At 48.3% G+C, this 17,736-nt stretch overlaps 1 protein-coding gene across 1 annotated transcript in view; it reads right to left on the bottom strand.

Moving 5' to 3' along the window:
* Positions 1–1,918: 1,918 nt before the first annotated feature.
* Positions 1,919–17,736, bottom strand: part of MPZL1 (myelin protein zero like 1) — a gene marked incomplete at its 5' end in the record, with an annotated part of 43,921 nt that continues 28,103 nt past the window's right edge. The window contains 4 exons of the mRNA XM_011235931.3: positions 1,919–4,618; positions 13,449–13,551; positions 15,906–16,038; positions 16,765–16,978. Of these exons, the coding sequence (XP_011234233.2) occupies positions 4,517–4,618; positions 13,449–13,551; positions 15,906–16,038; positions 16,765–16,978 (552 nt within the window). The remainder of the gene's footprint in view (positions 4,619–13,448; positions 13,552–15,905; positions 16,039–16,764; positions 16,979–17,736) is intronic.

Below are 17,736 nucleotides of genomic sequence, written 5' to 3'. Positions count from 1 at the left end.
TCAAGCCCATGTCTGGCGTGGAAATCTTCCTCTACCCCTCCCCCTGTGCACTCTCTCTCTCATAAATAAATCTTTTTTTAAAAAAAGTTTCTGTTAAATGTGACACCATGGTTATGTAAGAAAATTTACATATTTTTAAACGCCCTGAGCCGAAGGCAGACGCTTAACCGCTGTGCCACCCAGGCGCCCCAATAAATCTTTTTTTTTTAAAAGTTTCTGTTAAATGTGACATCATGGTTATGTAAGAAAATTTACATATTTTTTAAGATGCCCAAAGAATGTCGGGTGAACTGACATGTTTTGGGAGTTGTTTTCAAATAATTCAGAAAAGAGGAAAAGGAAGGAAGGAATGGATGAAGCAATCATTGAGGACGGATATGTGGAAGTGGATTTTACTATTCTCTTTTGTGCCTGTTTGAAATTCTTCATACTAAAATATCTGGATATACAGGAAGAACGTTTATGTGTGGGAACCTACCAGAAAAACATGGTCAGTTCCTTACACAAATGCCACTTTCCTCCTCTGCGAGAACGCTCCCTCAGCCGTCACAGGCAGCTGGGGCGATTAAGTCATTGGTTCCTAAATCCAACCTGGTTAAGCATTGGAATCACCCAGAAGGGCCAGGAGGGAGCCTTCAGCTTTAAAGGGGACTTCACAGCTGAGGTTTCCTCTTAAATCCTGCCAAAGTAACCCACCTGAGTATACATCTGGTTGGCATGTTCCCCAGGCAGCTCGGAAACCAGAACCCCAGCAGGAGGAAACCCCCCAGTACTCAGTTCCCAGCACCCCGCCTCTGAGAGCTGGGGGAGGCGTCCCTCTTTTTGCCACATCCCGGGACAGATGCGGTTCCTGGGACATCTGCTCCCGCAGGCGGTCCCACCAGCTCCCTGAGTGTGAAGGTATGGAGGCCAGGGGCTCGTGCCTCCATGGGACTTTATCAAAGTAAGAAATCCCTAGAAACCATCACTGCTCCTTAGACAGTCGTTGTGACACAGCTCTCCACAGGCTATCACCATATTGTCTTCCAACTGAGGTCAAGGCCCCTGGGCCTGTCTATACAACACCTCCCTCACTTTTCACCCCCACCTAGCTCCTAAGGACAGAAAACTGCATTTCGGTCCCACAACACATCGATTTGAACAAGGTTGTTCTTTATTTTGCTGAGCTAGGCCACGGGGCACCGTGTTTAAGAACAGGGCTTGCAATCCCACAGCCCCAAGCCCAGCCCTGCCTCTCCCGACCTTAGTAGCTGAGTGAGCTCGGGCAAGTCCTAGCCCGTAAGCATGACCCCGTCCTTCTAGAAGTGGGTTTAAGATTAGTACAACTGGCACACATTTATGCTCTACAGAGTAAGGGCGGAGGGCCGGTGCACAGCAAGTACTTAGTAGCTATTCGTTATTACCATTACGTCCCCTGCTACCCCGGCACAGCGCCTGGGGCGGGACAGTTCTCCATATAAATGTGCTGAACGAGTAACACCCATCATCCAACCAGGACATGTGCAGAGCCCCTGCTAAGCGCCAGGCCCTGTTCTGTGCACTGAAGACAGAGCGGCGAACAGAACAGCAAAGTTCTGGGACTTGTGCTCCAACAGGGAGAAGCAGACAAGCAAATGTACAGCTGGACAGAGGGAGAAAAACAGAGTGGGATTAAGGGGGCCGGGGAGCCAGCGGAGGGGGGTAGGCTGCTCTTTCATCTACGGCAGAAGGGCTCTCTGAAGTGAGCAGAGACTTACAGGAAGTGAGTGAGCAAACCACCCACTGCGAGCTAGGGGCAGAGGGGACGGCAGGTGCAAAGGGCCGGAGGCCGGCAATGCGTGATGTTCCTGAAGAATGAGGCCACTGTGACCCGAGTGCGATGAAGGAAAAGGCTTTCATCTCTTTTTCTACTTGGGTTAGAAATGAGCACAGGACACAATTCGGTAATTGAAAAAGATGTATTAAAATATTCACAAAAGTACAATTCTGAAGAAGGAAAAAACCAAAAAATAATAATGAACTTGATGCTTTTTCCCGAGCTGGATACATTTCTACTGAAAACCTACAGGTGGTCTGGGATTTTCACCTCGAAGTGATCCCTTCTGGGTGGTCCCTGATCACACGGAATGTTAAAAGGTCTCGTTCTGCCAATAATTAGACATGGGAAGGGCAGCTCCGCGGGCTGAGGGCAACCCCACTGCTGTCATCTGGGGCCTGGCACGCAATGCTGGGAACCAAGGCGAAGGGCCAAAAACCCAGAGGAGTTTAGGAGAAAGCCCCGAGGCTGAGGTGCTCTACCCAAGCCTGCCCCACAGTCCCAGAATGACGCTGGCTGGCGGAGGAGGTGGGGGGAGGCAGCAGGGGGGCAGCGAGGTGGGGTGGAGGCCGGTGGGAGTCGCTAGAGGGGGCGCAGCGCTGGTGCCCTGGGGTGGCAGCTTCACAAGCAATCGGGACTGTCACTCTCAGGAGGTATTAGGAGGGTCTCCTTTATTCACAGGACCCGGCGGGGTGGGGGGGGACGGACGGAGGAGGCCCCTTTTCTCTGCAACAAACAACTGCAAGGAAACATCGCATGCACTTGGTCTCTCAACAATTGGTGAACTTTCTGCCTTACAACAGTCCTGGTCAGCTGTCCAAGTCTCACGGTGGCAAAAGCGCCCCAAGAATGTTGTCATCTCAGCATCCGATGGAAGAAGGGGGACAATCCCAGCAACCCCCCCCCAAACACACACGCACACACAGGTCTTCGGAGCCTCCTGCAGTTCTCGGAACGGATGCAGGGAAGTTTTGGGGAGCAAGGCAAAGTCGCCCGCCTTGCAGAAACATCTTGGGTGAGCCCCGGGGCCATCACAGCAAGGGGGGCCTCGGGAAATACAAGGCCACACGGCCGGACAGGGATTAGTGTCAAAGCTCATAGACCCTTCCTGCATTATCACCTCGCGCATACCTCTGTACCCAAGGCCCTCCGGGAGCACGCAGACACTCGGCCTCAGTTTCCCTCACGAAGGGGACAGAAGACGGAGAGGCCAAGGGAGCTGCTCCGGGCATGCCTCAGGCGCAACGGCAGGAAAACCAGCATTACCCGAAGGTGTTCTGTGACCCGCTGGCCGGTATCCTGACCCCGACCAGGGTGTTCCACTTCATTTTAAGTGGAAAAGAAATTCTGTTAAAACAAAATAATCCAGGAAAAGGGGGGAATGACAATAAAAAGAAGGGTTCGCTGATCTTCGCCACATTTTTCATTCCCAGTAAAAGATAAACTCATTGGCTTGAGACGGGGTAAGGAGGGTAGTCAATGGAAGAAGATGAATTCTTAGAAAGGATACCCAAATTCTTCCTCGTCTCATTGTTTATCAATTCCATATAATGGGAAAAAGTGGGGGGGAAAAAAGTAAAAACAAACAAAAAAGAAAAACCAAAAAAACCCCACCCAAAACTCCAAAAACAGTAACAGAGAAGAAACTTCCAGAGTAGAAGTGCTAATAACCCTACCTGCTGATTTAAAAATCTAGACTCTCTTTACCTTTGAGGCACCGTGAAGCTATTACAGAACCATGACCAATGCCGCCTCTTGCCGGAATCATGATGGAAGCTTTTACAAGTATGATTCTCTGGAGACGGCTCTGGGATGCTAGACTGGCTTCTACTGATCCCATTTGTGCCTACTTAAAAGGAAATAAAATTCCTCTCCTTTGGCTGTATGGGGACCCTTATTTTGAGCAGGAGGGACTTGGGCAATGAACGTAAGTGGTACCTTTTACTCTCCAAATGGTACAGTGCTCCTCCAGCAAGGCCTAGGTTCCCACTTCAGTCATGTATTTGTTATCGATCTAAACGTACCTAGAAAGAGGTGACCTTGGCATTTATCCTTTGCTGGTCTTGCTATGACAAATGCACAAACTGATACGATAAAGGATTTAACATTAAAGTCGGTCTCACGGTCTCACAACATTTAAAGCAAAAAACTGCCCTGTATTTGAGAGAGGAAAAACACCAACAAAAACTTCTCAAACTTCAAGTGGTATGGCTAAGGGAGGTTTTCTAAATCCTAGAGCCCAAGAGGTGGGGTTAACACTGGGTTAGAGGCCCCCCGGGCATGCTGCCATCACAGTGTCTCCACTCCAACCACGATCAATGCTACGACTGGTTAAGCCCTTAGATAAAAGGGCCAGGTCTACTGAAATACGGAAGATCTGCTACCGTCTCCACGAAGGCAAACCACGCCTAAATGACAGCGACAGGAATGTTTCTGACTTTTCCCAACTGGAAAGGATGCTGAAAGAAAGTACAAAACAGCAAGACAATTTATATATCCGTAGAATCATACCATCTTTTCGTCATGCAACATTGGCTCCCCATATCGGATTAAATAGAATATTTATACACATCCTTTATACACATCTTTTTCTCTTTCCATGAATAAACTGTGTTGGTCCTTGCCCGGCTCTCCAAGGCCACACGTGGCTATGGGTTCCATTTTCTGCACAAGCGTCCCATTTCGTTTGTTTCTTGCTTAGGGTATGTTCTAGATCTTCTCTTAATTTTTCCGGATGTCCGCGTACACCACAGACTCTGACTTGTTAATCCTGTCGCTGTGATGTCCACCAGAGTGGTCTAACTGCGCGTATATGACTGGGCCCTGGAGAAGAGAAACACAATTAAGGGTTTGGGAAAACCCGGTGGTCCCTTCGGGGGCAGGTGCAGAGGCAGTATTACAGCGGTAACATCAGGGTTCCAGAGTCATGAGCTCCTTCTTCTGAATGTCTTCAAGAAGACCCCTTAGAAACAGTATGTCCACGGCTGACCCTAAAACAAGGCTGGGGATGCTTCGGTGACCGTGAAAGCTGGTGCACGGAGGCCTATGACATCACACAGCACATCGACTTCTGTATCTGACCGGGAATTTCTATACAATATCATATTCCTCCTCAGGAATTACCCTTATCTCCATACATGCCACAGAATTCCTCAACCCCTATAACTGGGATCAGAGTTTTCAGGTCTAAGATGGGCACTTCCACCAACCAACCTGAGCCCCACTCAGATTGATGCCCCTCAGAAAGCAGCACGCTGGGCATCACCCACAGATACGGCCAATCTGACCTGGTCACTCTGTACACACAGGTGCTTCAAAACATTTCGAATATTTTCTCATGTACCTACTTAAGAGTATAATTCTTTTGGTCTGATCCTATCCTAACTAATAAAGGTATTGCCTCTTCGATATCTAAGACCAGATAACTATTCTTCCTGTTAAAAGTAAAAAACCAAAAAGCTATGACCTGGAGCAATGTACAGAACACTCTGGATGGACTAGTGGAGACGAAGTCCTCCCTTTGGCCTCAGCAGTGAGAAGGGGGCTCCAGGGTCCCAGCCAGGGCAGCCAGGGCAGGAGGGCTGCCGGCGGTGGACAGTGAGTTCTCTCTGGCTCCTGGGGGAGGAGGTCTGAGCAGAGGCTGGAGTTTCAAAGATCAGACAGGTGCTTGCACTTTACGACCCTTATCGTCCCCTCCAACCCGGAGATTCTCAAGTTATAAACAATAATAACACAACAGCCCTGAGTGCAAAAGACAAGTTCAATATAACGCAAAGTCAACTTTTCTCCCAATCCAGGAAACTCTCCTTGAGAAGCCAAATATGGTGCTTCAGCTTTCAACTTTGCAACCAGAAGCTCAGTAGCCAGAAGCCCGCAGTTTCAACTAAACATCTTTATTCCCACCTAGGAGCCCCATAGCCTGCATCCCCTAATGTGTCATGGGGGAGCCCGAGGAGTGCAGGCCCTCCAACTTCTCCAGAAGGTACATGCCGGCTGTCAGGGCTGCACGGTGTGCACCCGAAGTGGTTACAAAACAATATCCCAGGGCTGCCTCTCAGGCCAACAGCCTGTCCACTAACAGACTGTGATGGAAACCACTGCAGACAGTCCAGCCGACTGATCTGGTCCAGCCAGAGGTTGCTGAACTGCTCCTGACCAGATCTGCCCAGCCAACCTACTGGGAGCCAAATAAATATGGTGGCTGGCTTAAGCCAGTATGTTTTGGGGTGGTTTGTTACACAGCAATAGCTAACTGATCCACTAGGTGAGTGGAAAAGAAAGAACAAAGAGAACAAAAACGAAGAAAGAATAGAGAATAAGCCGAGAATCAGTCAGTAAATGTTAAAATACCAGTAACGTGTTTCATTGAGACAGTGCCATCTTTCATGCCAAAAGCACGCGACAATTTGTCAAAAGCAACTGGGAAAACACTGAAAGATGAAAGGCATTCCCTCCTGTTGATGGATTTTTTCCCCCCCAAACTGCTTACCACTATCCCATGTCCTCGCTCCCTTTCCCTCTTCCAATGGGGTCCTGAGGTCAGGGATTTTGTTAGGTAAGTGCCTGGAGCAGGACTGGGCCGACCCAGTAGGTGCCCATGATGGCGTAATGAAGCCAAAGGAATTCTGGGATGTGGGTCACGACTGGGCATCGGCTGACAGATCTAGCTCAATCCAGAACAGCTCTTTGAAGCCAGGTTCTGAAGGTGATCTGGAAGCTGAAAGTATCCTGGGTCTCTGTGGAACATGGAAGAGGATCCAGGGGACCAAGATCAATGTGGAAACGACTCCACCACTGCTAAGATCGTCACTCTTGGGTATTCGAGAATTAAAACACCACCAAGAACAGCACCTATGCTAACCCAGATGTTTTTACTGCACACCTTGGCGCTCACCCCCTCTACCCTCCACTTTTTTGTGCAGGGTGGGGGTGGGCTTTACCACAAAGAATTACAGCAATCCAGTGAAAAATTGCTCTGGATACATTTTCCCCCAACTATTTACAAAATAAATTGTCCTTAACTACTGAAAATGTTTCAAGAAACAAATTGCTTGACCCAGGTCTCTTAAGTGCCAACTAGAGATAAAATTACTCCTGAATTTCACATGTATGAAATCCATTCCAATATAAAAAACATACTGGTGAAGGTGGGGGGACAGGGTTCACGAAGAAAGGGCTACGGAAGAGCAAGGACACCTACCTCCAAACATGCACGGTAGCCGAAGCTACTGTGTCCTGTCCTGCTGTCTGTCCACTTCCCATCGTCTCTGCGGCCCTTTCTAATCTCAGTGGTGCCTGAGCCCCCAGCAGAGGTAACCCCAAGAGAGAACATCTGCTTTTACCATATGCTCGGTGACCGTTCACAAAACACCCTTTTCAGTAGTCGCTGCCAAAAATAGGTGTGAAACACAGCTGCGTGTTCAGATTCTGAGATAAATGAGACCGAGTATCAGAAGGGCTGTGAACGGAAGCGGGCAGGCAGGAGAAAATCAGCATCTGCCTTTGAGCCAGACAGATCTGGACCTAACAGCAGCTCTGCCACTACCTAGTAACCTTGAGCCAGTGACTCAACCCAACGAAGCTTCCGTTTCTTCGCGTTAACACAGGGACGAACCCGAGGCGGCGCTGCGCATGCGCACTTCAAACCTTCCCGCGTCGTGCCCCCAGCTGACAGGTGCCTAACTAGTCCACTGTCTATCACCGCCCCCCACCCATTCCTGCCTTTTGCAGACAAAACATTAACCATTTCCAGAAAAGAATTCAGGAAAGAGACCCACAGAAATTACTTTAAACAAAACTACACAAAGGAAGAATTTTACTCCGCATCCCGAATGCCAGCATACTCTACGTGGTGCCTACCCAACACCCTTGCCAGCCCAACCTTCTGCTTCCACTTGGCTGGACGAACCCTAATTTGAGCCCACCGTTCCCTGCCCCCAGGGGTGAAGCCAGTCACCGTTCCTGTCCCATTGCCCACGACTGGAAGAGGCATCAGCATGTGACCCAGGCCCAGTGGGGACTCAGAGAAGCCTGCTGCGGGAACTTCTGGTGAAGGTCTTCTTCCGTAATAAAAACTTCATGGGAGGAGATTAAGCTCCCTTTTCTCGGGTGCTGCCTGAAACCACGGCAGCCATCTGGAGGCCGCGGGAAGGAGCCCAAGAACAAAGATATTATACCGAGGATGAAAGAATATGGTGGAAAGAATTATGTTGCTGATGACACCGTGGGGCCACTGAACTAAAAACAGAAGTGCCTGGTTTGGGACCTCTTGTCGGTTAATAAACCTCTGACTGTTAGTTAAAGCTACTTTTACTCCAGCCTTCCAATTATAACAAAAATAGTGACCAAAGACAGACAAATAATACAGCAAACTTCATGTCCTGCTTGGGTGTTACATCTCATCTTCTGTAAATTTCCTTAGTGCACTCCTGTTAGTTCTCTTCTTCTGATAAAATAACATGGAATTATTTATTCCTCCAAGTAGTAATTACTAATGCTATTAGATTCTCAGATGGTGCCGGCGGGTAGGAAATGGGAGGTTTTGCTGATCAGGGAACACGTCATGATAAAACCCCTGGAAGAAAGCACCAAGGGATAGTTTGCAAATATTCCTATCCTCACCCCCACATCACCGACCTGACCGCTAGCATGGGCAGCGACCGCCTATACTTGTCCTTACAAAGCACAGTGCACCACGGGCCCTTCTAATTAAAAACAGAAAAATGAGGGGCGCCTGGGTGGCACAGCGGTTAAGCGTCTGCCTTCGGCTCAGGGCGTGATCCCGGCGTTCTGGGATCAAGCCACATCGGGCTCCTCTGCTGGGAGGCTGCTTCTTCCTCTCCCACTCCCTCTGCTTGTGTTCCCTCTCTCGCTGGCTGTCTCTATCTCTGTCGAATAAATAAATAAAATCTTTAAAACAAAACAAAACAAAAAAACAGAAAAATGAGAAGACCAACCTGCCCCAACCCATCATTTCAGAGATGAGGAACAGATGCTGAGGTGAACTCATTCTCCCCAAGCTGATACCACTGGCTGGACCCCAGAGTCCGTGCCAGTCCATTAATACATCAGGAATTCTTTTTTTTTTTTTTTTAAAGATTTTTTATTTTATTTATTTGACAGAGATAGACAGCCAGCGAGAGAGGGAACACAAGCAGGGGGAGTGGGAGAGGAAGAAGCAGGCTCATAGCGGAGGAGCCTGACATGGGGCTCGATCCCATAACGCTGGGATCACGCCCTGAGCCGAAGGCAGATGCTTAACCGCTGTGCCACCCAGGCGCCCCAATACATCAGGAATTCTTAAAACACTACCCTGGAGTTCATCTAAGCATGAAGACTTCCTCAAGGCTGTTTGTCGGGGTTAAAAAAAAATCTGGGGGCACCTGGGTGGCACAGCGGTTAAGCGTCTGCCTTCGGCTCAGGGCGTGATTCTGCCGTTATGGGATCGAGCCCCACATCAGGCTCCTCTGCTATGAGTCTGCTTCTTCCTCTCCCTCTACCCCTGCTTGTGTTCCCTCTCACGCTGGCTGTCTCTATCTCTGTCGAATAAATAAAATCTTAAAAAAAAAAAATCTGTTCATTAGGGTACTTTTAAAAATTCAGGACATCACAGAAAAGCCTAAAAACAACCCAGGAGACTCCAAGGTTTTTGAAGGCAGGGTCTGGGTGCTAATCATCCCTGCACTTCCCACATTCAGCCTACACAGCCCGAACAGTAAGCACCACGTGTGCGTGGAAGTGATCCAAACAGAACACACGGAAGAATGACTGGATTCTTAAGAGAATCATTATGTTTGGTTGCATTAAACTTATCAAAGGTAATTAATCTCATAAATTCCCTAGTAAGACGAACGTATCAGGTCAAGCAAGTTTTTCCTACACTGTGAAAACCTTTGCAGAGTCAGCGGCCAACTGTTCATCAGTGTGAACAAACTGGAGACTGTATCACAAGGATTCCGGCGGGAACAACCTCCACCCAGTACTCGGTACTTAGAGACACATCGCTACTGCCAAACAGAAGATGGCACGTGAGCAATGGTAAATGGAAGCGCACACAGGGGAGCCCGGGTGGCTCAGTCGGTTGAGTCACGTTTGATTTCAGCTCAGGTCATGATCTCCGGGTCGTGAGATCGAGCCTCGAGCTGGGCTCCGTGCTCAGCGGGGAGTCTGGATGAAGATTCTCTCCCTCTGCCCCTCCCCCTGGTCTCTCTCTCTCTCTCTCAAATGAATAAACAAATCTTTAAGGAAAAAAAAAACACACACTAGGATCACCTGCTAATGCTCTATGGCGCTTGGGAATTTTATGGTGTGAACGAAGCAAATGTTTTAACGGTAGGACAGCAGTCCCTGTTGCCACTAAAGGCAAAGTTAAATAAAACAAAAGCCAGAAGAGAAAGCTGCTAGGAAGTCACGTGATCTGCTTCCAAGCCTTGCGTTAACTGGCAAAGGATTTGTAAGTTCCAGGAACAGGTAAGGCAGAAACTAGTTTTAACAAGTACCAACTGTAAAATTAAAGGTACAGTATGACTTGATAAAAATAACTGAGTCAGACAAAGGACGCTCAGGTACACATCACCTGAACAGAAACCCTGATTTACAACCTGATGGGGACAGAAGAGGCCTTCAGGGGTCTACCCTGAGCACAAAGGAAATCACGCAGGAATCAACTGGGAGAAACACCACAGTTTTACTCCCAAAGCTAATCTGGTGTTATCTTGCAGAGGCTGATAAATGCCAATACAGACTGACACAATGGTTGGATTCTTTCTTACCAACTTCTAGAAAATGCCTTCGAGTTGGGCCTGGGCAGACCCCTGGGGGTTTACTCACAGGAAGTGAGCCAGTCTCTGACTCAGGGACAGCAGGCACTCAAAACGGGGTAGGCAAGTCTGCTTACAGAACAGTGAGCCCTCATCTTTCCTTCCTCTGCTCAGCTCCCAAGAAGGGATTTCTTTCTAGAGAAAGTGACTAACCCCCCAAAAAAGACTCTCAGCAACTGATACTTAGAGGACCCCAAATGGAAGGCGGCCAGCACTTTATACCAACAGTGAAGCCAGAACCCAGAAGCTCTCTCTGTACAAAGAGCTTCCCATCAGATTTGAGTACCTTAAATATCAATGGCTAAGCAAGGATCACTGAGCATCTGAGTCAAGCTTCTGACATAAAAGACAGAAATTATAAGAGAGGGGCGCCTGGGTGGCTCAGTCATTAAGCGTCTGCCTTCGGCTCAGGGCGTGATCCCAGTGTCCTGGGATCCAGCCCTGGGTCGGGCTCCCTGCTCTGCTGGGAGCCTGCTTCTTCCTCTCCCACTCCCCCTGCTTGTGTTCCCTCTCTCCCTGGCTGTGTCTCTGTCGAATAAATAAATAAATAAATAAAAACTTAAGAAAAAAAAAAATAAAGTTGTTTAGAAACATGAAGATAAATACCAGAAGAAAACACCAGGGGTTTTAAAAGAATGGAAAGCGTTTGCCTACTATTTCTTTCATTTTTTTTTTTTTTCTTACTCCCTTCTCTTTCTTTCCTCATTCTAATCAGATATTGCCCATTCTCTCCAGTCCGCCCTTCGTGCTTCATTCTGGACAGTGTCTATTGCTGTGTCTTTGAGCTTAGTATCTTCTCTTCTGTGGTTTATGCCATCCGACGATTTTTTTTCTTTCCCATTTTGGTCTTTTTTATATTTGTCTCATTATGTCAAGGTTCTCTTTACATCATTCAGGTTATTTATAAGATTTTCATACTTGTTTAAACAAGTCCTGGTTCTACGTCCATTGTCTGTCATTTCTGGGTTTGTTTCAATTGACTGACTTTTCTCCGGGTTCTGTTTTTATTTTCCTGCTTCTCTGAAGGTGTGGTCATTTCTGACTGGTGCTAGACATTGCAAACTTGACATTGCTGGGTGCTGGATTTTGTTGTACTCTTACAGAGTGTTGGATTTTTTCTGGCGTGCAGCTAAAATACTTTCAGTTTAGTCCGATTCTTTAAAGGCCTCCTTTGAAGCTTTGCTCTGGTGGGTCCACGGTATCCACATCCTGGTGCTGCATCAGCCCTACCACCGAGGCACCACCACGCTGAGGACCGCAAACAATACTCCGTACATCACAAGGTCTCTGCACTCTGGCCTCTAGGAACACGAACAATTCCCAGCCCTGCTAGGTGCTTTCAGGTGGTTCTCTGGTTGGAGGGTGTTTTCTCCCATGCACACAAAAATCTCTACTCCGAAAAGGCTCAAGAGAGCTCCACGACACCACATCTCTTTTGCTCTGGGTAGTTTCTTCTTCTCCGGTACTTTGCCTCATATATCCTAGACACCTTGGCCTCTGCAAACACTGACCTCTGCTCCTCAATTCAGCGAGACAACTGAGCTCCGTTTGTGCTTCCCCTGCCAGCACTGCAGTCTGGAAACTGTCCTGCCAGCAAGCTCGGACAGTCACAGGGCTCCTCGTGTTTGCAAGTCCTTTCTCTCAGGGATCACAGTACCACACTGTGCTGTTTTGTTTTTCAATGTCCAAAAACTATTCTGTTGTTTGTTTCCCCCCCCCAGTTTGTTTTCAACAACAGGTGAGCAACTCCCACAGCACTTCAAAGCAGAAGGAAAAGTTTCCAAGCCTTCTTTGGATGCTAGGCCAACTCCCAAGCCTTTATCCATAGCCCTAGTCCCATTTGCAATCCAAATTAGTGAACTGAGGTGTCTGAGATATACTATGTTATCGGAGAGAGACAGATAAGACCAGGATCAGTCATGAGCTCTGATGCTATGATATGACAAGAGAATGTGCTAGCACTTGAGTTCTAGGCCCAATTCTGTGATTTGCTGGGTGTGTGCTTTTAGTGGTTTAACATCACAATGCCTCGGGGTCCTCACTGGGTAGTGGGAGGGGTAGAGGACCCTGAGTATCGCCTCCACCGAACACTCCAGTTCTTTTGCTTCCCTTTAAATCCATCTGACCTCCGAAACCCCTCAGGGAAAAGCTGTAATTGGCCAAATTCCTTAGAATGCTTTCTGCCCCAGAAGGACACAGCTCTGGAATTTTTGCCATGCCACAATTAGAGTTCCAACAACAGAGCCGAAACACAGTATGAACTGTGTTAATATTAACACGGTATTAACATGACGCTAGATTCTATGCTGAGCTCCCGACGGAAGTTAACTTCTCTTCTGCACTTTCTACGAGTAGAAATCGATGCTTCTCCTCGCTCACCAAACCTACCAATCATTCGGCTTCACGTTTACTTTCAACTTCTTCTAAAGAACTCAAACAAAATAATTTTTTTCTGTTTTATTTTCAGTACCAAGAACATGCACTTTTCCCTGCTAATTCCTTGTCTTACAGAGCGCTTCAAAACATACTCCAGATCCCTAGATTTATTTCCTCAAGCAATTAAGGAATCACATCTGACAAGGCCACTTCCTCATTTCATTTGGCCGAGAAGAGCAGCGTTATTAGTCAACTACCCGGGAGTGGTGCTTTGGGGGAACCCTTTACGCGAGTCGGATTCTTCTCCACGTGTCTTCCTGTGGCCCTCCTGCGCCAGCTCACTTCCCCTCTCACTCTCCTTCCTGCCTCATGGCCCGGGACCGTTTCCTGCCCCAGGAGAGTGACCGAGCGCCCAGGACAGCGCGTGGGGCGGGGGCGGAGCGGCAGTCGGCCGTTACCTGGTGGGACGCGGCAGGCAGGCTCTTCGCTAGACCCTCGGGGTCGGAGGGGGGCTTCCGCGGGGCCTGCTTAACCGGAGACACGCTCTCAGACGTGCTGCACCTGGGCCGTTGGCAGTTTGGAGAACAAATGTAGGAAGAAAAAAAAATTAAAATAAATGGAAAAAAAAATATAGATACGCAAGCGATGACAAAATGAAGCAGCAGATAAAACAAAACACAATGGGATGACGAGCAGCCAAAGGGTCACGGTCTGGAGGTTATTTCTCATCCCTGACGCTACTCTAAGCCGATCAACTACTGTGTGTGGACGAACCAATGCAGCCACGCTGTCTGCTGGATGGGACTCTGGCTGTAAGGTTCACTTATCCTTCTGCTGCTTTGTGTTTCTCCCCTGTGATCATGCCTTCTCTGGGATTAATGCTGCAAGGAGCAAGCTAAGCCTTCGTAATAGCAACCCAAGGCAAACATCTGCCTTACGGATCCGTATCCAGCTTGCTTCCTTGGCTCATCTCACCCCTTCCCTTCCTTAGCTCCCCATATCCAGTTTCCCCACAAAGACTACAACCAAGAAACCCAGGAGGTCACCAATGATAAGAAACTGTGGCATGTCCCATCCCACAGGCTGAGCTCTGTCCGGGCTCTGGGGGTGTTTAACAACAAGCTTTGTCTCATAAATAAAGAAGGGAAAGTGAATGCCAGGAGGTAGGTCATTAGGGATTCTCTAATGGTACCTGTCAGGGCTTCAATCCTTTCTGATGCATTTTTAAAGAAAACCTCAGGAGTTTGGGGAGGTTCACATTCAAGCGTGGTTACTGAGACCAAAGCAAACTGTGTGTTCTGGGAACTGCGTCTTCTCTGCAACAGGAAGCTCTAAGCTCAGTATCCCAAACCAAAATGTCTGAATATCTAGCACGAAGAGGGTCTCGATCACCAATAACACAATTCACGTATGAAAGAACACACGAACACACACACACACACAGCCATTCTAGGTGAAGAACATATGTATTCAGATGCTCACAAGACCTCTAGGAAAACTGACCACCCAATTTCCCTGGGATGGTAAGCTCAACGAGTTGCCAATGCAAACACAGGACACATTTGTGGACAAACCATAGTAACTGCTGGGTTAGCTCAGAGCTAGCTGGTTAGCTGTCGACGAGGGGGATGGGCTGGATACAGACGCATCAGTGTTAACAGCAACGGGCAACGTGATTAGTTACCATGTGTCTAGTGGGAGTGGAAGAGGACCCCAGCCCTGCTACAGTCTCAGAGTGTCGTCTATGTCAGCTTTCCTTAAGAAGAAGATAAGCAGGATCTGATCCCGGCACACCAAGGTAGAAAAAGCAGGAGAGGGGGGAAAAAAAACCACAGTAAGAAGAAAAGCAGCATTCATGATGCCATGCAGGATTCAAAGGCACACTTTTCTGCCCCCTTACGAGCCCCAAAGCCAGAACTACATACAGACCCTGGTGGGTCAGCACCCTGGATTAGTCTCATGTTGAAAACCAACACTCCAGTTACAGTTCATCGTAAAGCACTCACCATGCAAAGGGGAAGACAGAGTCGGCAGACAGAAGCATCCCAAGCAAACAAGCTCTGAATCCGAACGCGCGAACTTGTTAGAACACAGCACTCCTAAAGACCAGAGCAGCGGAGCCCGGGTTCCCACCGTCCACCAGCACGGGGGGCCAGGGCATGCGGTCCTCTCAGAGCACACTCCCCGCGGGCTCATTACGGGGAGCCCGTGCACAGGGGCTCGGTCTTACCCCAGGAGTCCTACATGGCTTAAGCGGGCTGGCTGTCCAGCTGGAGCGGGGGGAGAGAGAAGGTCCTTCAGTGAGACATGCACCCTCTGCTCCGAGGTGTTCTGAGAAGCCATACACGAAAGGAAAATCTACTTCTCTTTACCGCTGGCATATTTTGGTGTGCAACTCTTATTATCCCAGTTTGGAGGAGTCCAGCCATGCGTGCGAGATCAAAGCAATAACACTGCTTACGACACAACAAAAGGGAAAAGCCCTCATTTCACATGGGCTGGAGGTGTTTATCAGCGCCATGCTTTGGGACTAGCATTTTCTATTTACCTAACTGAAAAGAAGAACCTGGTGAGATGACTACCAAGGGCTTCAAACCACATTCACAGTGGGAAAGAGACGTCTGTGGCTTCGTGGTCCTAACCGTGGTCTGGAAGGTAGTGACACGCAAAGTAGAGACTGTGCTGCTGTTTGGGGCACCGAACCCGCGCCAGGCACTCTGGAGTGGGGCAGAGGGCCACGGGCCACACTTACCTGCGGGCCACCGCTCTCTGCTGGGCCCTGAATGCCACACTCCCCGATTCCGAGGTAAAAAGCGAACAGTACCTAATACTTCACCATGCTGTGTCCACAAAAAATACACAAGTGTTTTGATTCCTTTCCTCCCCCCTTCTCCCCCCAGAGCAGTGCTTCTTACCCGGTATAGTCCCGTTTAGAGTTTCTCCTTCTGTAGAGCACGGCCAGGATCATGCTGATGAGGAGAGTGAGACCTAGGACCACGGCAGTGACTATACCCACCACCACCCAAACCGGAAACACGGGCAAGGTCTCTAGAGAGAAGGAACAAAATCGTTTTAAGGTACTTGGCGACCAAGACAAGAAGTGGGATTTGACTAAATGAATAAGCAAGTGCTTTAGCAGTGCCCACTTCCTCTTTTACTGTCCACATCCGGGCTCCTAGCGTGTCACTGATGACGGACAAATGTTATCGGATAAAGAACGGACTACGAGCGAAGCATTTCTACACGCACAATCCCTCCCTCTCAAGGCTCTAAAGTCAGAGAAATTCCCCAGGGTGTGAATTCACCTCAATTTGCTCTCCAACAAAGCAGACTTTGTCTCAAAAGGAGACACCAGACCTGCATTTCCTGCTTTCTTTCCCAAAAAGGGAAGAAAAAACCGACATGCTTTTGCAAATGTGAAAACTTTCTCTCGGAGAACATGGAAGCAGTATTAATCTTCTTTCCCACTGCCCAGCCCACGCAACCGGCGTGAATTCGGTGTGACTTCTAACTACTACCGAAGAATGAACACTCCTGAGTTTGGGTCACTGGGCTCTAGGTATATGGATGAAGACACCGGCTCCTCCAGCTGGAGAAGCAGGGGCTCCCCGAGCTCGCAGGTGTGGGCGAGCCCCAGGTACACGGGGGCAGGGAGCTTAACTGTAGCACAAACATACTTCTTTCCCACACACCTGGAAATGGAACTCTTGCTCTCCAGCTAAATCTGAGATAAAGCTGACTGTGTCACCCCTGCTGAAATACTCAAGGAAGTACCTTTCTCTACGACATATAGCCTAATGTGTCCAGGCTGGGCAACAATGTCAGGAGGGTTTTTGACGTCACAAATATAGGTGCCGTTGTGTATAAACTGCATATTTTCTATGCTGATTGATGCATCTTTCTTGTCGAGGTCTCCAGCCCAGCTGATTCTGTCCTTAAACGGTGGGTAATTCCCAGGATACACTTGCCCTTGGGAGTAGTGGAAAAACTGCAATCAGAAAAAAAGAACACATGAGCTTTTCTCAAAGGCAGGCACTCTAAACTCTGGTAACAGGCATGCTGTGGAAGGTTCTTTTCAAAAGACTTCATAAAGAAAGAAATATGGCTTCATATGACAAGTAAGCCAGCCCGGAGTTTAGAAATCACAGGGTTTGATCCTACTTCAGTGGAAGTAAATAAACTCGTGTATCATCTCGAATCTGCTCACTGCCTATTTGATGTAGTGATTACTGCCTATTTTTCACGTAGAAGGAAAAGGACACTCAAAGAAGCCATCTGCCCAAGGTCACAATGATAATAGGTGGTGGATCTGAAGTCAAAGTCAGGACCAGCTGACCCTTCAGAGCCCGTGACCAGGCCATGACTGAGCCTGTGAATCCAAAGGTTTCAGTCTGAATTCACAAAGATTACCATTTAGTTCTACGAAGACCTGAAGCAAGCAAAACCCATATATCACAGATCAGTTGGTTAATCTGATGGGATTCTCCCTCTTACGTACCGGTTTCCTAGGGAAATGTTACAGGTGTGTGAGAGGAAGACCAGACACCCCAATGTCCTCACTTCTCTTTCAAGATTCATACCTGCTTTTATTTATTTATTTTTTAAAGATTTCATCCATTTATTTGACACAGAGAGAGAGAGAGAGAGAACAAGCAGGCGGAGCAGCAGGCAGAGGGAGAGGGAGAAGGTGGCTGACCTGAGAACCCAACATGGGGCTCAATCCCAGGACCCCGGGATCATGCCCTG

This window comes from Ailuropoda melanoleuca, chromosome 8, assembly GCF_002007445.2.
Source record: "Ailuropoda melanoleuca isolate Jingjing chromosome 8, ASM200744v2, whole genome shotgun sequence".
In the NCBI taxonomy this organism is placed as follows: Eukaryota; Metazoa; Chordata; class Mammalia; order Carnivora; family Ursidae; genus Ailuropoda; species Ailuropoda melanoleuca.
The sequence above is the reverse complement of the archived record's forward strand: the minus strand, read 5'-3'. Positions and strand labels throughout refer to the sequence as shown.